The 24,961-nt window shown below is 36.1% G+C and overlaps 1 protein-coding gene across 6 annotated transcripts in view; it reads left to right on the top strand.

The window, feature by feature from the left end:
• Liprin-gamma (liprin protein kazrin) overlaps positions 1-24,961 on the top strand; it is a 144,102-nt gene that overhangs the window by 58,297 nt on the left and 60,844 nt on the right. The window contains exon 1 of one of the 6 annotated variants that reach the window (XM_018516588.1): positions 8,407-8,420. The exons of 4 other annotated variants lie outside the window; for them this stretch is intronic. Coding sequence is in view for 1 of the 2 variants with exons in the window: in XM_018516582.1 (XP_018372084.1) it covers positions 22,820-22,916 (97 nt within the window). In the remaining variant the exon portion in view is untranslated. Of the gene's footprint in view, positions 1-8,406; positions 8,421-22,780; positions 22,917-24,961 lie in introns of those variants that run through there. One more of the 6 variants, XM_018516582.1, reaches the window with a different exon arrangement.

The following is a 24,961-nucleotide window of genomic DNA, read 5'->3' as shown; positions in this document are numbered from 1 at the left end:
GCTGTGAACCGGTGTCACGAGCAGATTGAGCTGAGTAGTTTCTCGATCGCATCGGCTCGCATCCATCTTGTACGTCTTGGTACCAATTTCGGGGAAGATGTACCGACGACCTGTTTTAGGAAAACCGGTATATACGCGAGATAACTTTCAACGGTTGAATCAGCGCGTCTCGGAGTAGCTTTCTCGCCAAGACTCTGTCATCTTCAGCGTTTGCTTCCTCCTCCTCCTCCTCCTCCTCCTCCTCCTCCTCTTTCTCTTTCCTCATCTCTCCAACTCCTCCGTTTTACGGAGCGTACGTTGTCGAGAGAAGTTGGACTCCGAAGAGACTTGGCTACAATACCAACGCGCATGGCTGGTGATGAAACGTGACGGTCTCTTCTTTCCTTGGTTGGCGACAGTTTCGCTGAAAATTCCGTCGTAAGAAACGCTAAAAACGGACAAGTGGCGAGAGGCTCACTGAGACATCACTGACATTTGAAGTTCTAAAAGTGTACAGTGCTAAAGTGCGGAAGCAACGGTGAATCCGGATACTAGTGCAGCTTATGCGTCTCGTCGAATCGAGTTACTGTACAATTGATAAAAAAATATCCTGAAAATCTCTATGTTGTCGCTGCCTTTCAATACGGAGGATGTAAAAGTACAGCCAGTGGGCGACCATGATAAATGACGCGCCGACATTGAACGAGTAGATTCATTGAACGTTGCGAAAGGCTGCAAGTTTATTTGCATCGGGAAAAGTTTTATAATTTGCCATTTTATGTGTTGATTATTTTCGGTAGAAATTAATAAAAGTATTCATAAAGGGGGGAGAAGGTATAAGTCAGATGGAGGCTTGTCAATTATATCATATTATCATTTTTTGTACGTATTGAAACAAAACAGAGGAATAATGTTCTATTTATTCTTCTGATTTGTTAATTTTTTATTTCGATAATTTTTCCTGTATTTATTAATCTATTATTTTTTTGCAGAATTTTATGTGCGAATTGTACATACAAAGATATAATTACAATAAGATAATATGGTTTTGGACTATTTTAAGAGAGATTTGAAGTATTAAATTAGAATAAATCTTGAGCGTACTAGAAATAGTGCATTATAGAACGTCCGTAACGTAAAATACATTAGACTGTACACTGAGAAAAAAATATAGTCAATTTTAATAAATATTTAGTTGGCAGTATTCAACTAAATATTTATTAAAATTGACTATATTTTTTTCAGTGTAGGTACTAGAGGCAATGTATTTTTGTATTTGTACAATGAATTTTTTAAAGAGGATTTGTACCAGAAAAAGAATTAAAAACGATGGAAGCACTATTTCGTCGTGAGACAAATATTCGTTACGAAGTAACGAATTTAAAAAGCGGTGAATGAACTTGCGCTATTAAAAAACATTATCACCGTCGCGCTGGTGCATCATCGATGCAACAATAATGCGCGGTAAACGGCAGGATGCTGCGGGACAGTGCGCTCTGTTTTCAAGTAGTGAAACGCAACGGCGATAAATGCAATTCCGATATTACATTCCTAGGATTAAATGACGAGCCGATCGATGAAATAAATTAGAAGAGTGATCGATGAAGCGTGTACTTTAGGAGCTTAAGAATTCAACCACGAATTAATTATCTTCGAACATAAATTATAATTTACGATCGAATGAAATATTTTCATTTATGATTCTCTCTTTTTATTTATCAGTTCTCTTCTTTCTGGAACATATAACATTTCTGATAATTAAAAAATTAACGTTGCCAAGAATATGATTGAATAATTTTCATAATAGTTCATTTTATATTAAAAACTCATAATAGTTTCAGAAACCATTTAGCTACATACATCTCAATTTTTTAATAAATGTTTGAATTAGATAATTAATGCGCTGTCTCTCTTAATTTAAGAGAAAGGTAAAAGGATGGATCTTTGATACATTGTCTCCTCGTTGCTTTTACCTATACAATATATTAACTTTCGAAAGATTGATCGTGTCGCAAATAACCGAGATACATGACGAGAGAGCTCGGTGGGTTGTACGTGCATCGTGCGAATGCAGTAGTAGGTAATGCGTTTCTCTCGCATCGTCTCACCTAAATTCGTATCTCCTCGAGACAGCGATCTCCGCGAAACGCAACGGCGCGGCGTCTACTAGCTGATGCATCGCTGCATAGAGTAGCGAAGCGTTGTTCCACCAGCCGCTGCCTATTCGTGTTGCATTTCGCCGGTGCAGCGGTGCAGCATCGCCGCACACGTCGTCTCGTTGCATCGGTAATGTTGCTGAACAAGCAGTTTTAATCCGGACGTTTCGCTACGCTACTACTGCGTTCTACAGCAGTTCCGCATCCGAACTGTTGGTTGCAAAAGAACAATACCCTTTTCTCTTATCTTTTTTTCTCGCGATAGAATTGATTAGCTTCATAGAAACGGCGAGAAACAGACCAACGCAAGAGTTCTCCTTAAAGTCTCGCGCTCTACTCCACTTTGGCGCTCTTCTTTCTTCAGTAACGAGATCCTTTGCTTTTTTTTTATTAATTTTCTGCGACCCACCATAAAACTGATGACCGAAAACAAAATAGGGAATAATGAAAATGTGCTTTTATATCACAGAAATTTTCGGAGCACGAAGTGGAACTTATTTTAATCCTTTTCCCTTTATGCTCCGAAATATTCGGAGCCCCGGTTGCTGTTAGCTTTCGCGACAAGCGACATAAATTCGGAGTACTCTACCTCGTTGGCTCGTGCTTTCACCACGTAGCGGTATCTTTTTAACACAACGCCACAATTATCTCTTTTCTCTGTGTTTGTGGTTTCTTTCCTCTTCTTTTTGGTATTTCTTGTTCGCGCGCGAAGCTTTAGCGTTCGCCATCCCGCGGGAATTCAGCGGGATACTTGGCTTCATAAATTCACTCTGCGATCGCGAACGGTTTATGAACACGATACGCGCGAACGCAGACGATAATTTACAATGAACATTTTTCTCGAAGATCTGTAGTTTCGTTTTTCGGAATTTTGCCGTTTCTGCGCTTGCTTCGACGCAGCTCCGCTGCCTCCAATAAATTCGAGTTCAGCACGTGATTCCGTGCCTATAGTGATATCATACATATTTTAGTGCTACATACGAACTAAAGGACGAACGAATGTAAAGCGAATAGATCACGTAGCTCTCGATAGTCTATCCAAGTTTGCGTACATCGAAGGAAAAGCGACTAGACTATCGCGTTTCGAGACCCGCAAATAATATTATTCTGGTTATCTGTATCTGTGCTTATTTTTTTTTTTTTTACTTCTTTTTGTCTTTACTTTTTTCAGTGTACTTCCGTAGCGAATTTCCACGAAGAAAGATTTCATTTGCGATGGTCGATCCGCAACTTTATCGGCTTTACCTTCGTCTCGGACGGATTCTCTTTTTAACTGTCGTTGTATTTCATGTTTTATTGCTCATTCGCCGATGTTTCCAATATCGACATTTAGCTGTCTCATCTTGCCCATGTATCTCTATCTATCTTCCTCCGGCCAGAGAAAGCTCGGAACAGGATGTATTCGTCATATTGTAATCACATGGCGCCCACTGAGCACAGAATGGAGCAGAAACGAATTGATATGTGTGCGAAGTACAGTTTTAAATATCCTCGAAACACTATATACATAATTATCAGTTAAAAAAATTATTCAAGAATTTTTCTTACTATCTATATTTAATATATCGAATTTCTATTTTATCGAAAATTTCATTATTGGCTTTTTCTTTTCGAATGTTTGATTTTAATTAATAATTATCGAAACTTTTTGCACTATTTTAACAAGCGGTAGTTAGATTATATTTTTAATAATGTAAATTTTTTACGTGGATCAAAATATATTTTGATAAAATATATCATAGCGATTTTCGCTAACGAGGCTCCTTCGCGCTATCGAGTTTCGAGCTTTCACGGACGTCGTAAGCATATTTCCTCTGATAAATGCATTACGATATGTACGTTTCCTCGTTTGTTCCGCACCCATTCCCACTTCCCACCTGAAAGGGTCGCGGTAACAAGTCGCGATACCAAATCGCGTTCCCGCATCGCCGGTTCCGTTCGAGCGAATAATCAGGCACGAACCAAGCGGATGTCGACAAATAATATTAGCGGATCGAGTCGCGTTGAGTATAGCGGGGTTATCTTTGTGCCAGCCTGATTTGATTTCGTGCGTAAATTGATGCGATACGAACTTGTAACTCGGATTCGTGTGTTATTGAACTGCTTGCAAAGAGAGACTGCGTTTATTTCAATGCATCCAAGAAAGTGTATAACAAACGAAATAATAATGTGAATTCTCAATGCTTACAGCTGCAGTCTCATAGAAAACGTAATTCCGGAATTATCTCATTGCGCATTTTGTCTTAGCAGAAATACACGCAAAGTTATTGCACGGCGGTAAATAAATGGTATTCTAGCTTCGCGAAGAAATATTCCGCGATTAAGTTTTAAGTTGAGTTAAGTTTTCCAGCTGCGGAGGATTACCGGTGAAGTTTCTTTTAGCGTTCATTCTCTTGTATTTTCGAATTACGGCTTGATTGAAGCAAAGAAAACGACATTAACAGAACATTGACTGAATTCTGTTGATCTTTACTTTGGATTAACGTACTCAATTATTGCGAGTAATCGATTTATGTTTAAGTGTCATTATTAGAACTGTCAATATTATCTTCACGAATTCGTTGGCCACGATTTAGTAGAATATTACTTAGATGCCATACAAACAAAGAAGAAGTAAAGTTTTCCCTCTGTCTGGTCGTATGTGATTTGATTTCTTTTTCTTACAAGCAGAAATGACAAAAGAGATTCCTCCTAAACATATCTATATCGTTAATTCGCAAAACGTTAACGATTGGATGTAGCTGACTTTCATGAACGTGACCATCATAAAATGTATTAAATAAAAATTATTCGAGAACTTTTTTTATTATCTATATTTAATATATTGAATTTCTATTTTATTGATAATTATTGGCTTTTTCTTTATGAACGTTTTATTTTAATTAATAATTATCGAAACATTTTGCGCTACAGGGAGAATAAACTCTCTTTTAGTAGAGAGGGAATGAACAAATATCCAATTGTATATTTAAAAAATTAGTAACCATTGATGTACAAACGTACAAAAGGTATTTTAACAGCGATAAAATCATTTCGAGTGCGAGTGAAATGATGGACGGTATTAATTAAACGAGATTGACTCGTCGCTCTCGCCGTGGATTAAAAGCCGGAGAAAGTGTTGTGATTTTAAATCGCGGCTACGTCGCCTGCCTGCCCATGAATAACTACTGAGCGACGAACGAGCGGAAGTGGAAGCGTGATTGGACGGCGGAGCGCGCCCTGCAGTTCGGAGAGCATTCGCGAGCGAAGCGTGGGAACATTTCTACTCCGGATAGTCCGGATGAACCGACCTACGGTGGAGTTCAGAACAGAGGAATGCTCACCGGCAAGTTCTTCCCCCCCAGTTCATGCTCTTTCTTTTTATTTTCTTTTAAGTTTTCTCGTACCAATCGTTCAGATGGACTGTCGCTAGTTACGTCGAGAGCAACTAAATTTTTTTTGCAATACGTATTGAGCGTATCGATGAGGTACAATATATATAGATATACATATATATGTTCGGATTATAAATGGGATATGATCGATGCATATTTATATCGTTCTGATAAAAATCGTCGTTTTGTGTAAAATTTTAACTGATTCTTAGAACCCATGATTAGGTTATTCTCATTTTTCACGAATTTCTTTTTCTTTGAAATACTAAGAAGTATTTAGCTAAATAATGATCTCAATCCTTTCCTTTTTTTAATGCACAACTTTATAAATACTTTTTTAAAATGTTCAAATGTATGTAAGAATTTCTTAATAAAGTTTATATATTTGCAAAAGTATGATGAAAATTAACTCGGATAAAGGATCGGAAGATCATAAAAAATGTATTCAATAAAAATTATTAAGTGTTTTATCTGAAACGCAAAGTAAAATATTTTTGCAAGTGCATAGCTATAAGTGATGTAATTGAGGACATAGTCGTGAATATATGGTATTGTATATGAAGTCGTAACGATTTTTTAAAATAATAAAATTAATAATTTAATTGACAGAAAACTATTAATTTTATAGTACATTGTTCTGAAAGAAGGAACAGCAGTTCGATTATTTTATTTTATTTTATAAACATTAGCTTTTTTGGAAAACTCATTCATAAATTATTTAAAGTTATTTTTTGGTAACAGAATTCTCTTTTTTTATCTCTCTCTTTCGGAACCAGTCGTGACAACATTCCAAATTACGAAATAAATTTTAAAGCAAATAAAATACCGTAAAAAGAGATGTTGCGATGATGAAACTTGCTTTGCTTCATGGTCTCTACTGAAAGATATATCCGAATGTACAATACATATAGCTATATGTATATACAATATTGCTTCCTAAAAAGAATAAAAGTTTGTGTATTTATCAAAGTTACAGTTAAAAAAAGCTATATAAATATAATATTTGAGCAAACATAAATCTCGGTGAAAATAAATATAACCTCTGCATTTCACGAAAACTTTTTTTTATAGCCTCGAGCCTGCCGTATTTGTAGCCGGCGACATTTCCATTTGAGCGTTGACGCGAACCTGTTTCAATTTTGGTGCCAGTTCGCTGTTTCGATAAATGAAACGGCTGACTGCGATTGTAGCAACTTCGACGTTCGGTCCCAATCTGCGCGTCAGGCAATCGTAAAGTTACTCTTGAGGTTTCGCACGAAGGCATAAGGCCGCACGCATCCGCGCCCGCGAAAACTAACGCACATCTCTATTTGCATATTATTTTGACGCGCGCAATAAATATTTATGAGAATTCGCAGCTGTGCGTCAAGCATACTCGTCTATCCGCGTTGCACGCGCGACTGGCGTAAGATTGGCGTAATTTAGACACGGGGCCCGGTGTCGTATCTCGAGGGTGCGAGATACGTTCGCCACGTGTTTGCAGGTTTCAGATCCCGCGGGAATAAAAGTAACACATATGCGCTGTATAGATAATTGCAATAATGACGAGAAACGGAGATGACGCTCAGCCACGATGCTCTGGTTCCTGCGCTATTAACGGATAATAAATATGTATGAGGACGTCGCTTATGTGTATCGATCAATTCAACCACATAATTGTGACCTGAAAGGGTCTTGCTAAATATTACAATCGATCATTTAGATGCGGATTATTGCAGATTACGTGGACAGTATATGTGCAATCTCTCCTACCCTAATAAAAAATTCCCTTTCGTCACTTTTTTTAAATATAAGAAGATAAAATAATGAGTTAAAAGCTGGAGTCATCTTAATAATTAAAGATGATGAATTGCAAAAAATACTTATTATTCTATAAATTAATGTATTATGCGAACGACTTTAAAATACCAAAAGTATATATTAGATAGCAGCAGCTTATTAAGATAATTACACTATAATTTTGAATAATTTTTAGTGCAAAAAAAGAACAATTTTTTTAAACGTATTTTGGGGACTGAATGCTGAGTTTGAATCTACCGCTAGAAAAATTCTAATTTAAGTTGAGAAATTGAAATATAGCAATTCTTTCTGAATAACTTGATGGGACAGGTGATGAGCAAACCAGGATTTAATGATAATTGAAAAACGTGTATATATCAAGAGTATTTGGATGAAAATATGGTAAGCGACTACTACTGGACTCTAATATGTGAAACTGATTTAAAATCACATAAAAAACAGAAATTAAACGCTTAACTCTTCCAATTGGTTTTCCAATTTCAATAAAACTTTACTATATATTGAAAACGTTATCTCTTTTTACGCATCTAAAAAACTGAATGGAAATAATTTAATAACAGATTCGGATTCAGCGTCGAAAATTATTCTAGAATTCTTCATATGCTTTTATAAATCCTTGAAAAAACCTTGCAAACTAGTGTTATTATATAAGTACATTAATATCTGGTTGTAAAATTAGTGCACGTATATTTCTAATGGTTTGATTCTAATAACGATACGTTTCATTAAATGATCATACGGGTACAAAGAAAACGCAAGCGATTCGAAAGAATTCGCCTCACTGTTCTTTCTATAATTTACACGCTTTCAGCTTTATCCAGCGTTCTGTCAGGACTTACCCAGTTCTGTTCAGTCGAGTGGCAACGCAATAGACTTAAACCGATCGCAAAAGAGCTGCGAGAAGACTTCTATGGAAAGCTTCGATAACATCCGTTCTCCGTTCCTTCACGCGCGCCGTACTTTTATTCGACCTTGCACAGGATTTAATCGAATCGGAGACGGAGAGGCGGTCTTAAACGCACCTCCTCTCTCGTCGTTTATTCACCCGAATACCTTAAGCCGGCTGCAGAGGCGTCTCTTTACGGCGAAACGGGAACGCGCAGCGGGACAAGTACCTTAAATGGCGCGTTGCGCTTTTGCTCGTTTCAATGCCGACCGTCGCAAGAATGCACGTCGCGCAATTAGGGTGTATCGCCTTTTTCACTCCTTTCAATCATTCGAGTAGAACGGTTCCAGTAATTCAGACATTATTCGCTCAATTGGCGTTCGATGTCTAAGATTGGTGTATTTAGGCAACGGATCTATTCCTTTTTAATAAAGAAGATATCGAAAGAAACCTCGTGCCTCTATTTTGTAACGTTTGTGAGGAAACCACGTATTTTTTATTCATGATGTAATCATCGTTTAGTGCAGATTTTATCACTGATGTTAGCGAAAGTTGTGACCGTTTATCATAATCTATGTTATTTGTTACAAGTGAAGAAACTTATCTATTGGAATACTATAATATTCTATACTAAATTTTCTTTTAGATATCAAAGGTATTTATTTTGTCTCAAACATCTTTATTTTACGTATCTATTCTAACTGATCAAATTAATACAATTTTTATTAAGAAGTTTTCACTATATTACAAAAATATTATACAAAAATTTAATAATTTATAACATTTCTTTATACGTATGCATATATAATTCAGCTATCTCATCAGACCTTAATATAAGGATTAATAATATATAGAAATTTATTTCTTTTATCATGCAAAATATGCATTTCTCATAGAAATATCTTATTAGTCACATTATTTTACTACGGAAGGCGCTACACCACACTGTATTAAATATACGAATAATTTATTACTGTCAACTTTTAATTGATGTAAAATATGATGCTATAGCACGCGACGGAATTACCTAGCTCGGCAATATGTCGGTTGCGATCGAGCTGCATACAGGGGCCGTCCCTCGATGCGCGATCGTGTTGCATCTCCGCGTTGCATCGCGAATGAGAACCCGGCGGTGCGGTTAGACGGATGTTCCGTTTGAGAGCGATGCACTCTATTCTTGTCCGCCCAATAACCGGCCTTCCTACTATATAAGCCTTGGCAAGATATACAGGGTGCCCTCTAACGTATGTCCACCGCCTACACCGGAGTAATTCTCGTCGGTGTAAATATATCGCCCGACGCGATGCAATATCGCGGATGCGGCTTTCATTTTAACGTCGCGAATTCTTCATAATGTGACTTCGTTATCAGTAACATCGAAGCATATAGCGAAGAACACGTATGTTGCAACGTATTTTGCATATTTATATTGGAACGGAGGCTCCGTCGCGAAAACGCTTGATCATGTTCGGCTACAAGATTCTTTTTTTTTACAATAATCGTTTATACGCCAATGTAATCTTTAATCTCCGGAGTGACGATGAGTTTGTTAGACTATATAATTATAAATCTTTTTATTAAAATGTCAAGAATTAATTTTCTTTATGTTACATTTATAAATTTTGATTATCTTATTTTGGATTATCTATTAAATTTGAATATTTTTATATTAAAATTTAGTATTTATTCTTTTTTATACGAGTGGCGCCATTTTGATTTCTTAAAATTAATTAATATCTTAATTAATATAAATTAAATGGGTTTTGCACATCTAACATCAGTAACTGTGTTACTATAGTGTCAGCTCCAGAAGATTAAACATACATCTATATACATATTTGTATAATTTATACATCTTTGTACACACACACACACACACACACACACACACACACACACACACACACACACACACACACACACACACACACACACACACACACACACACACACACACACACACACAAAATTATATTTATATAAAATTTCACCACGATATTTCAATATAGAAAGAACAGTTTTGCTGAAACATTAAAAAATTTTATTAAATACAGGTCTGAAAATAATATTTTGAACTATCAAAATAATTATGCTCAACTGGTTATTCGAATGTCAAAACTTTTTGCAACATGGCTCATATCATGGCTTGAATTTTCTACATAATTATTTTGATGGTCTAACAAAATTATTTTCAGGTCTGCATCTACCAAAATTTTTAGATACTCCATCAAATATCTTCTCGTGTAATTTATTCATGGTTTGCTAATAGCGTATATTTTATCCTCGATGAAAAAAGGGATCATGTCGTGATAGGCATTAGTTGCATGGTAGATAACGACATTGCTTGTGTGGTAGATAACGAAGCCGCTTTATGACGAAGATTGTATCGAGCTTTTATCACGTTTTATGCATATCGCTTCCTGCAATCACGCCGCCGTACTTGACCGCAGTTTGATTGTCACGTGAAAGAGTCATAGCGTCGCGATTTACACGAACCGGAAATGCGCTGCGTATCGCACATCGCGCGCGATGCACCACGTTCGATTAACTCCTAACTAATTGCGTCGCATGACCTATTACCGGAAGTGTAACTACAGCTTGTCTATAACTTTTTATAGCACGATGATAGCATGATGATAACATGATGATAGCGTAAATTACACGAATAATGTGCTTGATATCAAAGTAATCAGATTTGCAAATAATAGGAAGTTTTTGCAATAACGTGAATCCAGATACGGTGAACGCTAAAGTCACGTTATTCTTTTCTCAATTAGTTGTTAAGAAGAAGATAATAGGCAGTTTTTGCAATAACGTGAATCCAGATACGGTGATCGCTAGAGTCACGTTATCCTTTTCTTAATTAGTTGTTAAGAAGAAGATAATCTAACCTTAGCGTTCATCGTATCTGAATAAACGGTGTTGCAAAAGCTCCCTAATAATCCTGATTTTTTGAACTCCTTGTTAAATTGTAATATCGTTGCCTGTAACATTATTAGTTATTATTTAGTAGTTTAGTACTTCAGTCATTATTTCTTTCTAAATACTTTCTGGCCATTGTCACGGGTCGGAGGGTGCAGGGTATTATATTTCAAATGCAGGGCGACTAACTCGTTTCCGATACCATTTTCTGAAAGTTGTCTTTTTTTAGCGTACGTACAAGGGACATATTGGATTCGGTCGAACGAAATCGACGAAGGGGCCGATCGCTTTATCGATTGCACGACGTTCTGTTGGACAGAATGTTGTTTCGTGCGCACGCTTTCGATACCGGGTATCGATGCACGGCGCGCCGTAGTCGATGGGATGGCATCGGGGTCGATTAGCGTGACTCGTTCTCCCCGCGCGTTTGCACGAACGGCTCCATCGCTGGCAATTAAGTAGCAATTTAGCGCGCCTCCTCACGAGCGGCCTTTGGCATATATCAGCCTCGATAAAGTGCAATGTGTGCTGCGCGAACTATGGCTTCAACTTACGCTTATCCATCGCCCGGGCGAATGCATGGTGCATCGTTGTTGCGCTGCTTGCGCTTTAGATTCGTGGCGTGCGTGCACCACTGCGTTGCGTGCCTCCGGCACCAACGGGTTGTTGCTCTAATTCGCGTTTTTCGTTGTCCGGGAAACACACGTCGGAGAATATAAGCGGTTAATTTTGAACGAGTGGTTAGGTATCACGAAACTGTGCAAAAGTGCCTCAAAACTGTCGCATGTAGCCTATCAATCATTTTCAATTTTAACTGGATTTTAATAGAAACTTAATTTATAAAGTTTGTCAGCGCATATTATGAAAAATATCGATTGAAATTTTGCGAAATTAAAATTAAATTGTCAATATATTGCGATCGTTCTGCGCATATCGTGTTCTAAATCATTTTCAAACTATAGGTACGTTTTGTCTATTCATTTATCGGGGCACTGTGACATAACGAAATCTTTTACAAACCTCGATGATATATTATACATTCTACTATATGCTCTGTTTTACGGTTTATTTGGTTCAACTACAATATCGCCGTTTTTTTAACAAGCTAAATCGTGATTCAATGCCATTTGCGGCTAAATATTTGCGCTGCTTTCTTTTATGCTTTTCTCTTTGCTTCATTTTTTAATCTTATTTGTGAATATAAAATTCTATAAAATTTTACATTGTTACGCATAAATAAAATTTTAATCGCATACGATACGCTATACACGAAATAAAATAAGCAACTAAATACAGAACATTTTACCACAATGGAAAATTTTACCAGAATATTTTATCAAGTAAAAATTTAATTGAGAATCTAATAATGTGTGTGTGTGTGTGTGTGTGTGTGTGTGTGTGAAAGTTTTCAATTTTATAATCGAATACGATCGTTATTTTTTAATTTTATTTACTTAATATGAAAGGCAAGCTGCGAATAAATAATGAAAAAAAGGACAATGACAATATCTAGTCGCTTTCGTTGTGTCTTAATCTTGCAGCTCTTACGTATCATAGGACATGTGTAAGGGTGGCTCGACTAATTCTACGTTGAGCACGATTACATATACGACGAATAATACAATATACAGTTAACGTATGCCGCGCATATTACGTGTCGCTCCATGGTGCATATCTGCTCCGTGCATTATGAACCGTGCTTATTCGCCGCATTCTACTCGGATAGAATCTCTGTACTTGCCTCAACGGCCGCACTATGTGGAATAGTTCCTGCGTACATAGCAGTGTCCCTTTTTCCTAAGCTCCTACCGCGATATAACCATCCCCGTAGTATAAATATTCATGACTCTAGTTCTATTCCTCATCACCCACCTAGTTTCTCTCAATTTCTTCTGCTTCCTACATTCCACAAGGTGTCCCGAAACTTCCAATCAAATCTACGCTGACAATGAAATAAACATGTGTATTATTCTTCAGACAATTTTATTCCTAAATGATGTAATGGATTGATGTCAGCAAAATTAAAGCAAACTATGTTTAATTATATACATATATTTGTTTCACATCTTATTGTTATTGGATTTATTAAAATCTATTAGAGATGTGTCACAGTGTTAAAATTGAAAATGCCCAAATTACATTTTATTGTATAAATGAGTTGTAATTGCTATTCTATCATATTTTAATATTTGACATGGAAAGTGTTGCTACAAACGAAAAAACAAACTCAAAATGTTGTAAGTCCATTATGAAATTGGCATTTTTACTTGGACTTATAACATTTTAAAATTTTAACACAATATAATTATTTAATATAATTTTTTGAAATAATTTTTTTAACACAATTAGAATGACTTAATTACATTTTTGCAGAAACTGATTGCTCACATCTTTAGTAATGTCATTACGGTAATTTTTTGTAAAATTTTTTAAGTGATAATTTTTAAGAGAAATAAGTTTTTTCTTTCTCCTCCAAAATTAAAAAAATGGCACAATATTTTCCCTTGCACGCCTCATTTATTTAAAAGAGGATAAAATATGTAGGTTTATCTTAATTTTATAGATTTTACAATTGTGGAACGTGCTGTATATTTACTCTTGGTATTATCTCCATCTGCATCCTCTGTTCCGATTTCGCTCTGATCTCATTTCACTACAGCAGTGACCTATGTACACGGCCGTAGGGGCTTATAAAAGAGGGACAGAGAGAAATAGGGAGAGAACACATTAAAGCACCAAGAAGGAAAAAGGAAAGAGAGAGAACGATAGAAAGAGAAAGAGAGATACGGTAATTGGCTGGTCGTCACTAGACGTAAAATAAATTTCCTCGCTACTAACTAAATTTAGACATGGTCACCTATCTTCTACTGTTGCGCATATCTGCGATAAAAGGAACGATTAGCCTTGCTCATGCATGGGAAAGGGCAAAATTTCGCCGTCAATTCGCGAAATTTCATTTCTTCGCGCCACTCGGTACGTAGCTCGCCGTCGCGGAATATATTATGGTCATACAGTCGCTTGTGATTTCGCGACCGCATTGTTTTATCCTAATTTTATTTATTAGTTGTTTCTGCATATATCGTCCGAAATTACCCCCGCATACTTATTTGGATAAAAGGTCTTGCGATATTACTCTTCTTCAATTTGCTTACGCATGTTTATCGCAAAATATGAGGTATATATAGATGGATATCTAGTCATTTCTCATCATTAATCGGCTACAATTAATTTAAAATGAATATAAATTTCAGGAGAAATACACGATTAATTTTTAAGAATATTTTTATAAATTTTCTAACAATGTTAGAATGGCGAAGAATATTACATGTCTTATCAGTTCCACAAAATTGATTCGCGAAATTTATGACAGAGATCACCGAGGGATTATCTATCTGTGCCAATCTCAGTGACAACGGTTAGGAATTGTGTGGCGACATTTCGTCTGGAACTAAAAGGTTTCAGTACCGTTTGTATTGTCGTATCATCAGCCACGGATCGTTGATTCTTCCGGTCCGACTTTCACCGTTAAGGCTCATCCTGAATGTTCCATCGTGCGAGACAAATTGCTCTAGCGTTCATTGTTCCTAGCTAGAAAAAACCGAACAGGTCGAGCCGCGGCCTGATTGCGAATTATGTGATTATTATTTTGAAATGATAACAGGATTGTGCGCGAAACAATATTTGATTTCTAAATTGGTGCTTGAAGTCGATTCAAGTATTTATTATATCAAAATAATTGATCCCCAAAATCGACGGCATTATTCGGTTTTCGAATAAATCAAAGTCATTAACTGTGTTCATAAATATAGAAAGATAAAGAAATCTACATTGAGAATTAAAAATGAAAATCTGACACTTTTTTAGATATGATAAACATCAAATACCAATTCGATCTTCTATTCCGTCACGCAAAAATAATTTTATTTCATTTCTATTTAGTATGATTATTTTATCTTCATTTTAATAGATTTTAATTTATTGAATTTATTTTATTTTATGCTAAACATAATAGAAGGGGCAATCGCGCGCGAAAAATGCAAAAATTCGCAAACAATTGAAGCGTGTTCAATCGATAAGCTTCACGTCGAGGGCTGATACTTGTTAACACGTCAAAGTTTAAGATAAGAAACTTTGTTCGACCAGTTGTCGGTTTGAATCTCCTACTAAAATCAAAACAATCTAACGATTCCATCAAACTTTGTCCGACTTAGAACTTAATCACGCTCATGTCAACTATCACATTTGAAACTTGAGTGAACTTCAGCGTTGTTTATATGATCTATGATATAGTAAGTAAAGTTAGTTGTGTGACGTACATACTCAGAGGAAAAAAAGGAAAAAAAGGGAAAGGATTTTCAAAACGAAAAGAAGTATATTTACAAAAAATGTAGATTTGTACAAATTTAATTAATACAAAACTAGCTGAAACTCTACTACATTTAAGATCACGGTGCCTATATTCAATATTATAAATATAATATTTCTTTGTCGTAATTTCTAGAATTATCAAGTAAAAACGTTACGCGCGTTTGTGATGCGCTATGCACCAACGTTATTAAAAGCACCTAAAAGGGAAATTAGCGCGAAAGAAAAAGTTGGAAATTGTTGGGTGTACCATGGATACTCGCCTTGGTTGCCGCCTAATGCAACCGTAACGCAATAATTACGCGGTCGGGAGCGCACTAATTAAGGTAGAAGGTAAAAAAAAAAATAAAGAGCGTTTAGCTTTGGCGCCGTCATTAGCTTCAAATTCACCCTTCTCGATGCTCTCTTTCCATTTCCTCGAGCTTGCTGTCGCCTTTCTTCATGCAACCATTTCATTTTTTTTATATTGTACCTAGATTAAAATCGCGCATAGCCGCAAGGTGTTCTCAGGCCGGCTGCCGATGATATCGAGTTAACGACGCGATTTATGGTAACGTCGAGGTAAGCACGGGATAAAAGAAACAGAAAGAAATGCGGAAAGATAGATTAGATTAAAATATTCATATTTATTAGTTCAAATCACATTATACTGATTATAACTCTTGATTCAATTTTTTCTGTAAATACACTGTTAAATTTTATAGGGTCAAATTAACTTAATGTGAGTCGCCACTGCTCCTACTCAATAATATCGTTATTTTTTACTAAAACAATGGTTATATTTGACACTATACAATATCAATTTAACAATTGTATAATGTTAAATTTAATTATCATTTTAGTTAAAAATAACGATATATTTAGTAGGAGCAGTAGCGACTTACGTTAAGTTAATTTGACCCTATAAAATTTAACAGTGTACACAAAAATAATACTTTTGTTAAAGTATCTAAAAATTTAACTGGATACACATCTGAAAATAATTTTGTTTGGACCATCGAAATAATTATATAGAATACTCAAACTGGTTACTGAATGTCAAAACTTGTTGTAGCATTGTTATCGATGCTTAAATGATCACATAATTATTTTGATAATTCAAAAAAATTATTTTTAAATCTGTACGTAGCTAACTTTAGTAATACCGTTCTTTCTGTGTAAAAATTCCACTGAGTGAATAATTCCATTAAATGGTTTTTTTTGTATTTTTAAGAGATAAAAGTTATTCTTGTTATTCTTTAATTTTTAACTGGAAAAAGTTAAAAGTATTGAATTAAAGGAAAATCTCTGAACATGAAATTTTGTTGAAAACTTGTGAACTTTGTAACGAAAAGGACATAGCTGTCCGTATATAAATTTCGTTAAGCGGTTGGATTGCCGACGTGACACGTCGCACGAGGTGCAACAAAGTTTCGCTGGGGTTTAACGCGACGACTCACTGCAACTCGAATCCCGTGACAACAGGACAGGGTCCTCGCATGCATTTACGTCTACGTCATAAATCTCGACGTTTGCACGCTGAATGCAGCAAAGAGGCAATCCGGAAAGCGCCGTGAAATCATTCGACGGCGCCGTACTGCGTTGCATCTCGCGAGATTTCCTTTCGCGCGAAGGCAAGGACTCGTTCTCTCGACTCCGTCTGTAGAAACCATCATTCGTCTGTGCAGAACTCCTGACAGGGCCGGAGGAAGACGCACGATGCGCCTGGCATTTCGCAATTTCCTTCCGCGCGAAAGTAGAAGAGAGGTGCACTGAGAGGAGTCATCTGAAGGGGGGAAGAGATGGGACGCGCGTTGTTTCGGCGGTGGTGAAACAAAATTTCGGAATGGGTTTCTCGGTAATTAGTTATACGCGAGACAACTACTTGCTCGAGATCCTGAGGAGACTCACGCCATCGGGGGTAAATTAGATGCGATATAAAGCTGGCGAATTCCCTAGCTGGGAAGGATAAGGAAATTGCAAATCAGATGCGAATGCATACGCGAAGCGAGATAGACGCGAAATAAGATGGAAACAAATACTCTCTGGACAATAAGAAATTAGGAGAAATATTGGTCCACGAGGCTGATGTTATATTTAATTCATGTACCTTGTTACATGAAAATGCGGAGATACAACAATGGATCGCATCGTAATTTGTATTTATGTTATCGAGCTGGTCGACCCTTCGAGAAGAGCGCAATCGATCAGAATACACAGAGAAGAAAAGCGGAGAATGTCGGTAACTCGGTCGTTTCCCCTGATATATCAACTGCTGTCTTGCTCTTTTCATTTATTTTACTTCGGTAGATTCAATAGCCGGAATGAATCATCACGAACGATATCTTTAATTGGAATTATTTCTAGTAAACTCTGTTATATCAAATAAGATTTAATATATACAAAATGTTTTCGTAATTTTGCACGTTTATATTTACTCGCCAACCGTAATTTTTAAATATTTTTTTAATTTTATATATATAAACATATCTATAATCAATTATTACTGGAGGTCCTTCTCGATAAATTAAATCCAACTTTTAATGGGACTTTCAATGGGACATTTGGCAAACTGCTTTATAAAGAAAGGTAAACGAAACTTCGTCATTTCCCAGATGAGTACGATTAAAGGGATCGTCAAAGCCGTGGTAATGTCCATTTTGAAATTGGGCACCAGGGTGTCGTACATGATAGCAAACTTCTGTAATTCCGAATCTGACAATAACACTCGTTTCTAGGGATGCAATAACAAATTATTACTCCGTCGTGAAACACAGCCGCGTCACTGCCCATTATTCGTCTGTGAGAGATAAGAAAGGACCTGGAATATCATAAATTGTCTTAGAAAATATATCAAATCCATTTCATCTATTTCGTAATCATTTTGTTATTTCATGTAATGATTTTAGTTATTACGGTGAATGACTTAAGTAAACATTACCCTTTCAAAAGTGAACTTAACTTTATGAAAAAATTATTACAATTCAAAAAAGGTGTTATTAAGGATTGTGAAATAAAAAAAATTTGATCATGTTAAGAATATATTTTTTCTCCTGATATTATTTAATTAATCAATAATTTTCTGTCAAGATAAAAATAGTGTTTTCTCTTTTCTGGAAAATTTAATTTGTTGTGTCATGTTTTAAGTAAGAGAGCGATATGTGTAACCCGTTAAGCAAATAGACACATTAAACAATAAAAAATTGCATACACAAGTTTTCGACAAATAGTCTCTTTTAATTTTATTGTATCTTTAATTGCACTTTATTGATTTCATACTTTATTTTATTTTGATTTATTATGATTGTATTTAAAGATCTTTTTAATTCGGGGAATTACATTGCTATAGTTGACTTTATCCTCGGATTTACATAGGTTGATGCCATTCTGTGGGATGTGTGGTTCAATTTATTCTCGGACTTTATTGCTTCTATTCAACCTCGGCTGCTTTTATTCCCTCTTTCGTCAGCATGAAAGTGTTTATTTGCGGAAGTTCATCAATACGAATGAAACCGTAGAGCGAGCGAATAATTTCTCTCCGCGGTTCGCGGTTCGTTGCGAGTTTCGTTCCCATCATGTTACGCTCACTCGAAGTTTATTAACGCAGCTAATGTAGATAGAATTACACGAGCTTCTCAATTACAAATTGCACAATACGGGAATAAGTTAATAACAAAAAAAACGGTTCGGATTATTTAACTGAAATACATAAAATTGTTAAACTGGAATGCACAGGAAATTCTAGGACCGATAACAATAAGCCCATAATACTTGTAATAACGTTCATACACGGAAAGAAGAAAAAAAGAAGAAAAATTTAACTAAATATACATTTGAAAATAATTTTGTTGGACTATCAAAATAATTATATAGAATGAAACATACACTAATTGCTGGAATGTCAAAACTTTCTGCAGTATTATCCATCATGCTTGAATTTCCTACATAATTATTTTGATAGACCCAACAAAATTATGTTCAAATTTATATTTAGTTAAATTTTAATAATCTATTTTCAGATTTGTATCAACTTAGATTTTTAGATACTTCTAGCAAAATTATTTTTTCCACGTATTGGCAAAATATAATATTTTTTCCTATAAGTAATCAACAAATGTATCTCGTAGATAATAATTCTCATGCATTTTAAAGAGTCACTTTCGAAGTTTACGAGAAATATTAAAAAATAAATCAATAAAGTCCCACAGTACGGCAACGCCATAAAAATACTCCATCTAGTAAAGACAAAGTTTCGCGGATGTTACTATCTTAAATCTCCACCAAGTTAAAAATCACTGACAAAGATTCCGTGTAGCTCCATGGGACGTAGAAAGAAGAAATGGAAAAACGACTATAGATCTCCCTTATGAGTTCTGCTGTCGCGGTACATAAATCAGGAGCGTCGACTCGCAACCCCGCAAGAATTTATCGAGTCTAAACACCCACGTGATGCAATCTCCTCGCTGCTTTTGTTGTCAAGACATAAATACACTAAAATAATAAAACAATCAGTTTTTTAATGCCGCACACGATATCCCAGGCCTGATATTCTTAATCCGCTAATCCGTTGATTGGATTTGTAATGGAAAAAGCACACACGTTGTGAGCATGTCTCTATCTCGATTTATTGGACAACGAAGAGTCTTCTCGAAGTTATGTGATAATTCGTTTGTCTGTGATTGATTCTCGACATTTATAAAGCACGACATAAAATATCCGTGGAAAACATTATTTCATTTTTATAAAAAATAAAGTCTCGAAATCAGACGGCAACACTTAGCGCTGAATGCAACACTAAATCGAGTGCAAACGCACAATAATGAAACAAACAAAATTATTTTACCATTTCGTTATATACGTTTTATCGCCGTGCATCGTGCTAAATATAAGCGTATTCAATCGAGAATGCGAAGCAGAAATTGAAATGGCGAACGTTTAATCGCTTGCTCGCAGCAGAGCATGCGAATTTATTCAGATTGGACCATTGCTATGCAAAAATAGTCTAAATTGTATAATCAAAGTTAAACTCCGCAACAAAATTACGAACTACTAAACTCCTTTAACACGGCCCATTGAAATAGCGAACTCGTTTAAATAGTCACACGATCGAGGGAAATAAATTTACAAAAATGACATTTTAATTAATAAATGTATTAAATGTCGCTACTTCTGAATAGTCAATCAAAACTTTTTCGTGAAGCAGCAAACCCCTCGAATTTCAAGTGTGTGTTTGGTGAGCGTTTTACACACTCGCCGAATTATTTGTCGCTGCATGTTGCTTCGAGTATGCGATCGTATCGCGCCGGATATTTCAGAACCGGAAAGGTCGCATACAAAATGGAAAGTCGACATTTTTTTTCCATTGGATTTCTGGCTCACGCACGCGCGAGGGCGCGAGAGGGTTGATTTCTAATGCCGTAACGCGGCAAAGGGTGTACGATAGATCTCCCTTTACGGCCGTACCAACGTCACAGTGCATAAATCAATGGTAACGCAGTTGAACACGGCATGGATTTATCGAGCGCGTCTTTCCCCGTGTGTAATGATAAATTATGACGATCGAATGACGGCGGGTCTCGAGGCGACAAGAGGGGTGACGATACACGTGTGTGCACAGGGTGACGTGTAATATGGGGTGCTGCGCCATTTTCGGGGAGAGTATATCGACGGCGAGCGGCACACGCTGTTATTATATGCTCGTCGTCGTTTGCTCGCCAGCCACCAATGCGGACTTTCTGTATAATGACGTCATCCTCAAGACCAGTAACGAGGGTCTCCTGCTGCGTTACGTAAACATAAGCTTGCAAGGACAATACCTCTATGATAATGCAGCTTCCTGGAATGTTGATACGCACGCTAAATCCAAGTGGCTTGAAGTCAAGTGAATTTTTTGAAATGGATTTGCAGAAACTCATTTTATTTTTATCCCACAAAATTTTTGTCTAATTGTGTTACATTTTTAACTTTTTTAAATTAAATACATGGAGAGAAAGAATGGTTTTTTTGAAGTGTCTAAAAATTTGATTAGATACGAATCTGAAACTGATTTTGGGCCATCAAAATAATTACGTAAACAGTCTAAACTTAATTATATAATACTAGACATTATCGTCATGTATTAGCGACCTACATAATTATTTTAATGGTCCAAAAAATTATTTTTAAATCTGTATCTATAAGTTAAATTTTTAGATATTTTAGCAAAACCTTCCATGTAGAAATCATACAAAAAAATAATATAATTATCTGCTGGTTTGTTCCTTTTGCATATCGATAAAGAATCAATGACGTATTTCTATTAGTAATCTTCCAACCGGTAATTAAGCAATCTAAATTTAATTAGAGGGAGTGGGAGAGAGAGAGAGAGAGAGAGAAACTCTCTAATCGTAGCATACAAATTAACGTTACTGTGAACGTGGGTGGCAGTTGTGACGATAGTTCATCTATAGTATACCGAGTTTTGGTACAAGTTACTGGCACAGACTGACTTTTACGCAGTATCAGATGCGAGAGAGAACTGTATAAATTACATTAATTAACACATTGACGTGTACTTTACAACTTTGCCATTATACTCGCCCCAAGCAGCGTGAAAACCGCACTTGTATTATGCATTCGACGAGCACCGCCAGTAAATTGGTGGTCTTACGTTAATGCACTAATCACACGAAAGGTTAATGAGATTACATATAAATCCACCGCTGCATAATCTGTATAACTTTCAAAACAACAAAGGGAGGTAAAGCTGCTTAACCTTAGATTACTATCTTTAATTTTTGCTTATATTGTTATTTTAATGAGTCTGCGAAATCCAGAACATTTTTATTTGCTCATATCTCAGGAAAACATTAATAGTTTTATTTCTTTTTTGTTTTTGAAACGCAAAGACTGTTTAAGCGAACGTAAGTTTTATTTTGAAATTTATAAATAGAATAAAATTATAAAGTTTTAAAAAGCAAAGGAGAATTTTTTAAAGAGAAATATCATCCTTTTACTGCGTCTCTCATAGTAATAATGTAAAGTTAAGATGACAGCCAACTGACTCGTAGAAAGTTATTTTATCCGCAGAGTAGAATTTTTTTTTATTTTATTATTAGCTTCTTTTGAACATTAAATGTACTTTTGAACATTAAATGTAATTAATCGGCGACACATTTAAAATTTTAATTGCTTTGGCGATGAAATCCAATATCCGATCGACTGACGATATCGAGTTGAAAAGTTTTGATATGGGACCGAATGTCGAAGAGCGTTCAATAATCGTTTCCGATAGTTTTTTATGAGAACGTTTCGTGTAATATGTCAATTTCAGATACGTCCACGGCAAACGCACACTCGGTGAAGAACCACTCGCGAAAATGAGCGCGGCCGTAGAAAACGGCGTGGACGCCTCGAAGCCGCGCGGCGGCGTTTTCTCGAGGGCATTCGCCAAACGTGCGCAGCCCTACGAGGAAGGTGAGTCCGACGACAGCTCTCTGGTCACTCCCAGGCAGGTTGTGGTGTTACACACGGGATTTCCCCTCCATGGTGCTTGGGAAGATAAACATCGTGCTATAGGTTTCAAGCCTGGCGTCCGCCATGCGAAGTTTCCGCCGGAAATTCAAGGCACTTAGGGGCTTATCTTGGAAATTGCGTCAATCAAACTCGCAAGCAAAACACACACGGCATTTCGCGTTCCGATGTATCATACAGTTACGGTTATTAATTACACGTTAATTATTTGTTTAAGTATGCCGCGTTACGTTGTCGCTTTTAGCACGATGTTCCGTCTTTGTAACGGTCTTGGGTCACACATAGTTTGGTAATGCTTTGCAACACCACACACACATTTATATACATATACATATATATGTATATGTAATGCATCACATCCTGTTATGACTTTTATTACCATGTACATATCGCTCATGTCTACTTCAGTCTGCACTACATGTATCCTCGCGGCAAGCTCGCGATATGTGTTTCCAGCGGGCAATAAACCATAAAGAATCTCGCTTTCACTGAATGGAACATCAATGTAACAAACTATACGTCGGGTTATTTCTTGTACCAGTCTCTATATTTCTAATTGAGACAACACATATGTCGATATAAAGGAAAAAAGGATAGAAATAGATAATTCTTGGTACTTGAGAGTTTTAAGATTTTTCCAATTTACAATGACGATAATAATGTAATATTTCATTTCATCTGTTTCTTCTCTCTTAATATTTAAGTGACAGATTTGTAACTTACGTAAAATGAATGATCTTCCGTTTTACGAAGCGGAATAGTCTACATTTATAAAGGATCACCCCGACGACTCTCAGGGGCTCTTGCAGATGCGCCGATTCCGCTGTAACTCGAAGCTGCTTCGTAGAATTCCGCTCTAATTGAAGAGAGAGAGAGAGAGAGAGAGAGAGAGAGAGAGAGAGAGAGAGAGAATATTTGCCCCGCTTACACTTCGCTTGTAATTCAAAACATCGCTAATCCATTAATCCTGTTTCCAGCGCGCCGTGTACGCGCCGCTGTACGGAAGTCATACCGGTAAACTATGCGCTCTGCCGGATATATATATTAAGCACAGGGTAATTCTGGTACCTGTGTCTCGAGGATTACGAGGAACTCATTGCGATACGTCGCAACGCATTAAGACGCGCACCGTGCAATTGGAACGTTTCTGTCTTGAATGTTATAGTTATTAAAATTTTCGTATGCTATTTTAACCCTCTAATGGTAGGAACGGGATCAGATGTGACCCCATTTTGCAGAAAGACAAAATACTTACAATATTTGTTTATTATTTTAACATTAAGACAATAAGTTAAAGATTTTTTTATAAGTACTGTTTTTTATTGATAACTTTTCTCTTGATGGATGAGTTTGACTATTATACTGAATTGTGCAATATTTTTCTAATATCATTTTATAATAATTATTTATTTTTATAATAATTAATTATTTTTCATTTATAAATAAACAGAGAAAGAAGTTTTATATTATTATTATTTGCTTATTTTACTCACTTTATACATGAATTAGAAAAACGAAAAAAAGAGAACATTAGATTAAATCCGACACCACTTTCTTGGATACTTCTGAAAATTACGGTACCGTTAGAATCAGGCGTGTCCAAAACTTAACTCGCGAGCTAAATGCTTCTTTCTTCATCATCGTCGAGCAAGATAAAGAAAACAAAAAGAATAGACGCTAGTACTCTGCCCAGTGACTAACTGTTCTAGCATTTATCCTTTTTCGTTTTCTCTCTATCTCACTCAACGAGATGATGGAGAGGTAAGTTTAATTGATTTAACTGAGAGTTTTGGACACGCCCGCGAGGTTTAACGATCGGACTATTCTAGACGTCAACGCAATAGCATTAAAAAATTTTAATTTTACAACCAGAGGGATGAATTTGTCGATACAAGTCAGCCTGTCAATTCAACTCATTAATTTCCTAATAAGGTTTATGCTATTTTGCGCTCCTCTTGCGATTTAACTTTCATTGCTTGTCATGCCAG

Source organism: Trachymyrmex cornetzi, unplaced genomic scaffold, assembly GCF_001594075.2.
Source record: "Trachymyrmex cornetzi isolate Tcor2-1 unplaced genomic scaffold, Tcor1.1 scaffold641, whole genome shotgun sequence".
Lineage (NCBI taxonomy): Eukaryota > Metazoa > Arthropoda > Insecta > Hymenoptera > Formicidae > Trachymyrmex > Trachymyrmex cornetzi.
Note: the sequence above shows the minus strand (reverse complement) of the source record. Positions and strands in the feature narration are given on the sequence as shown.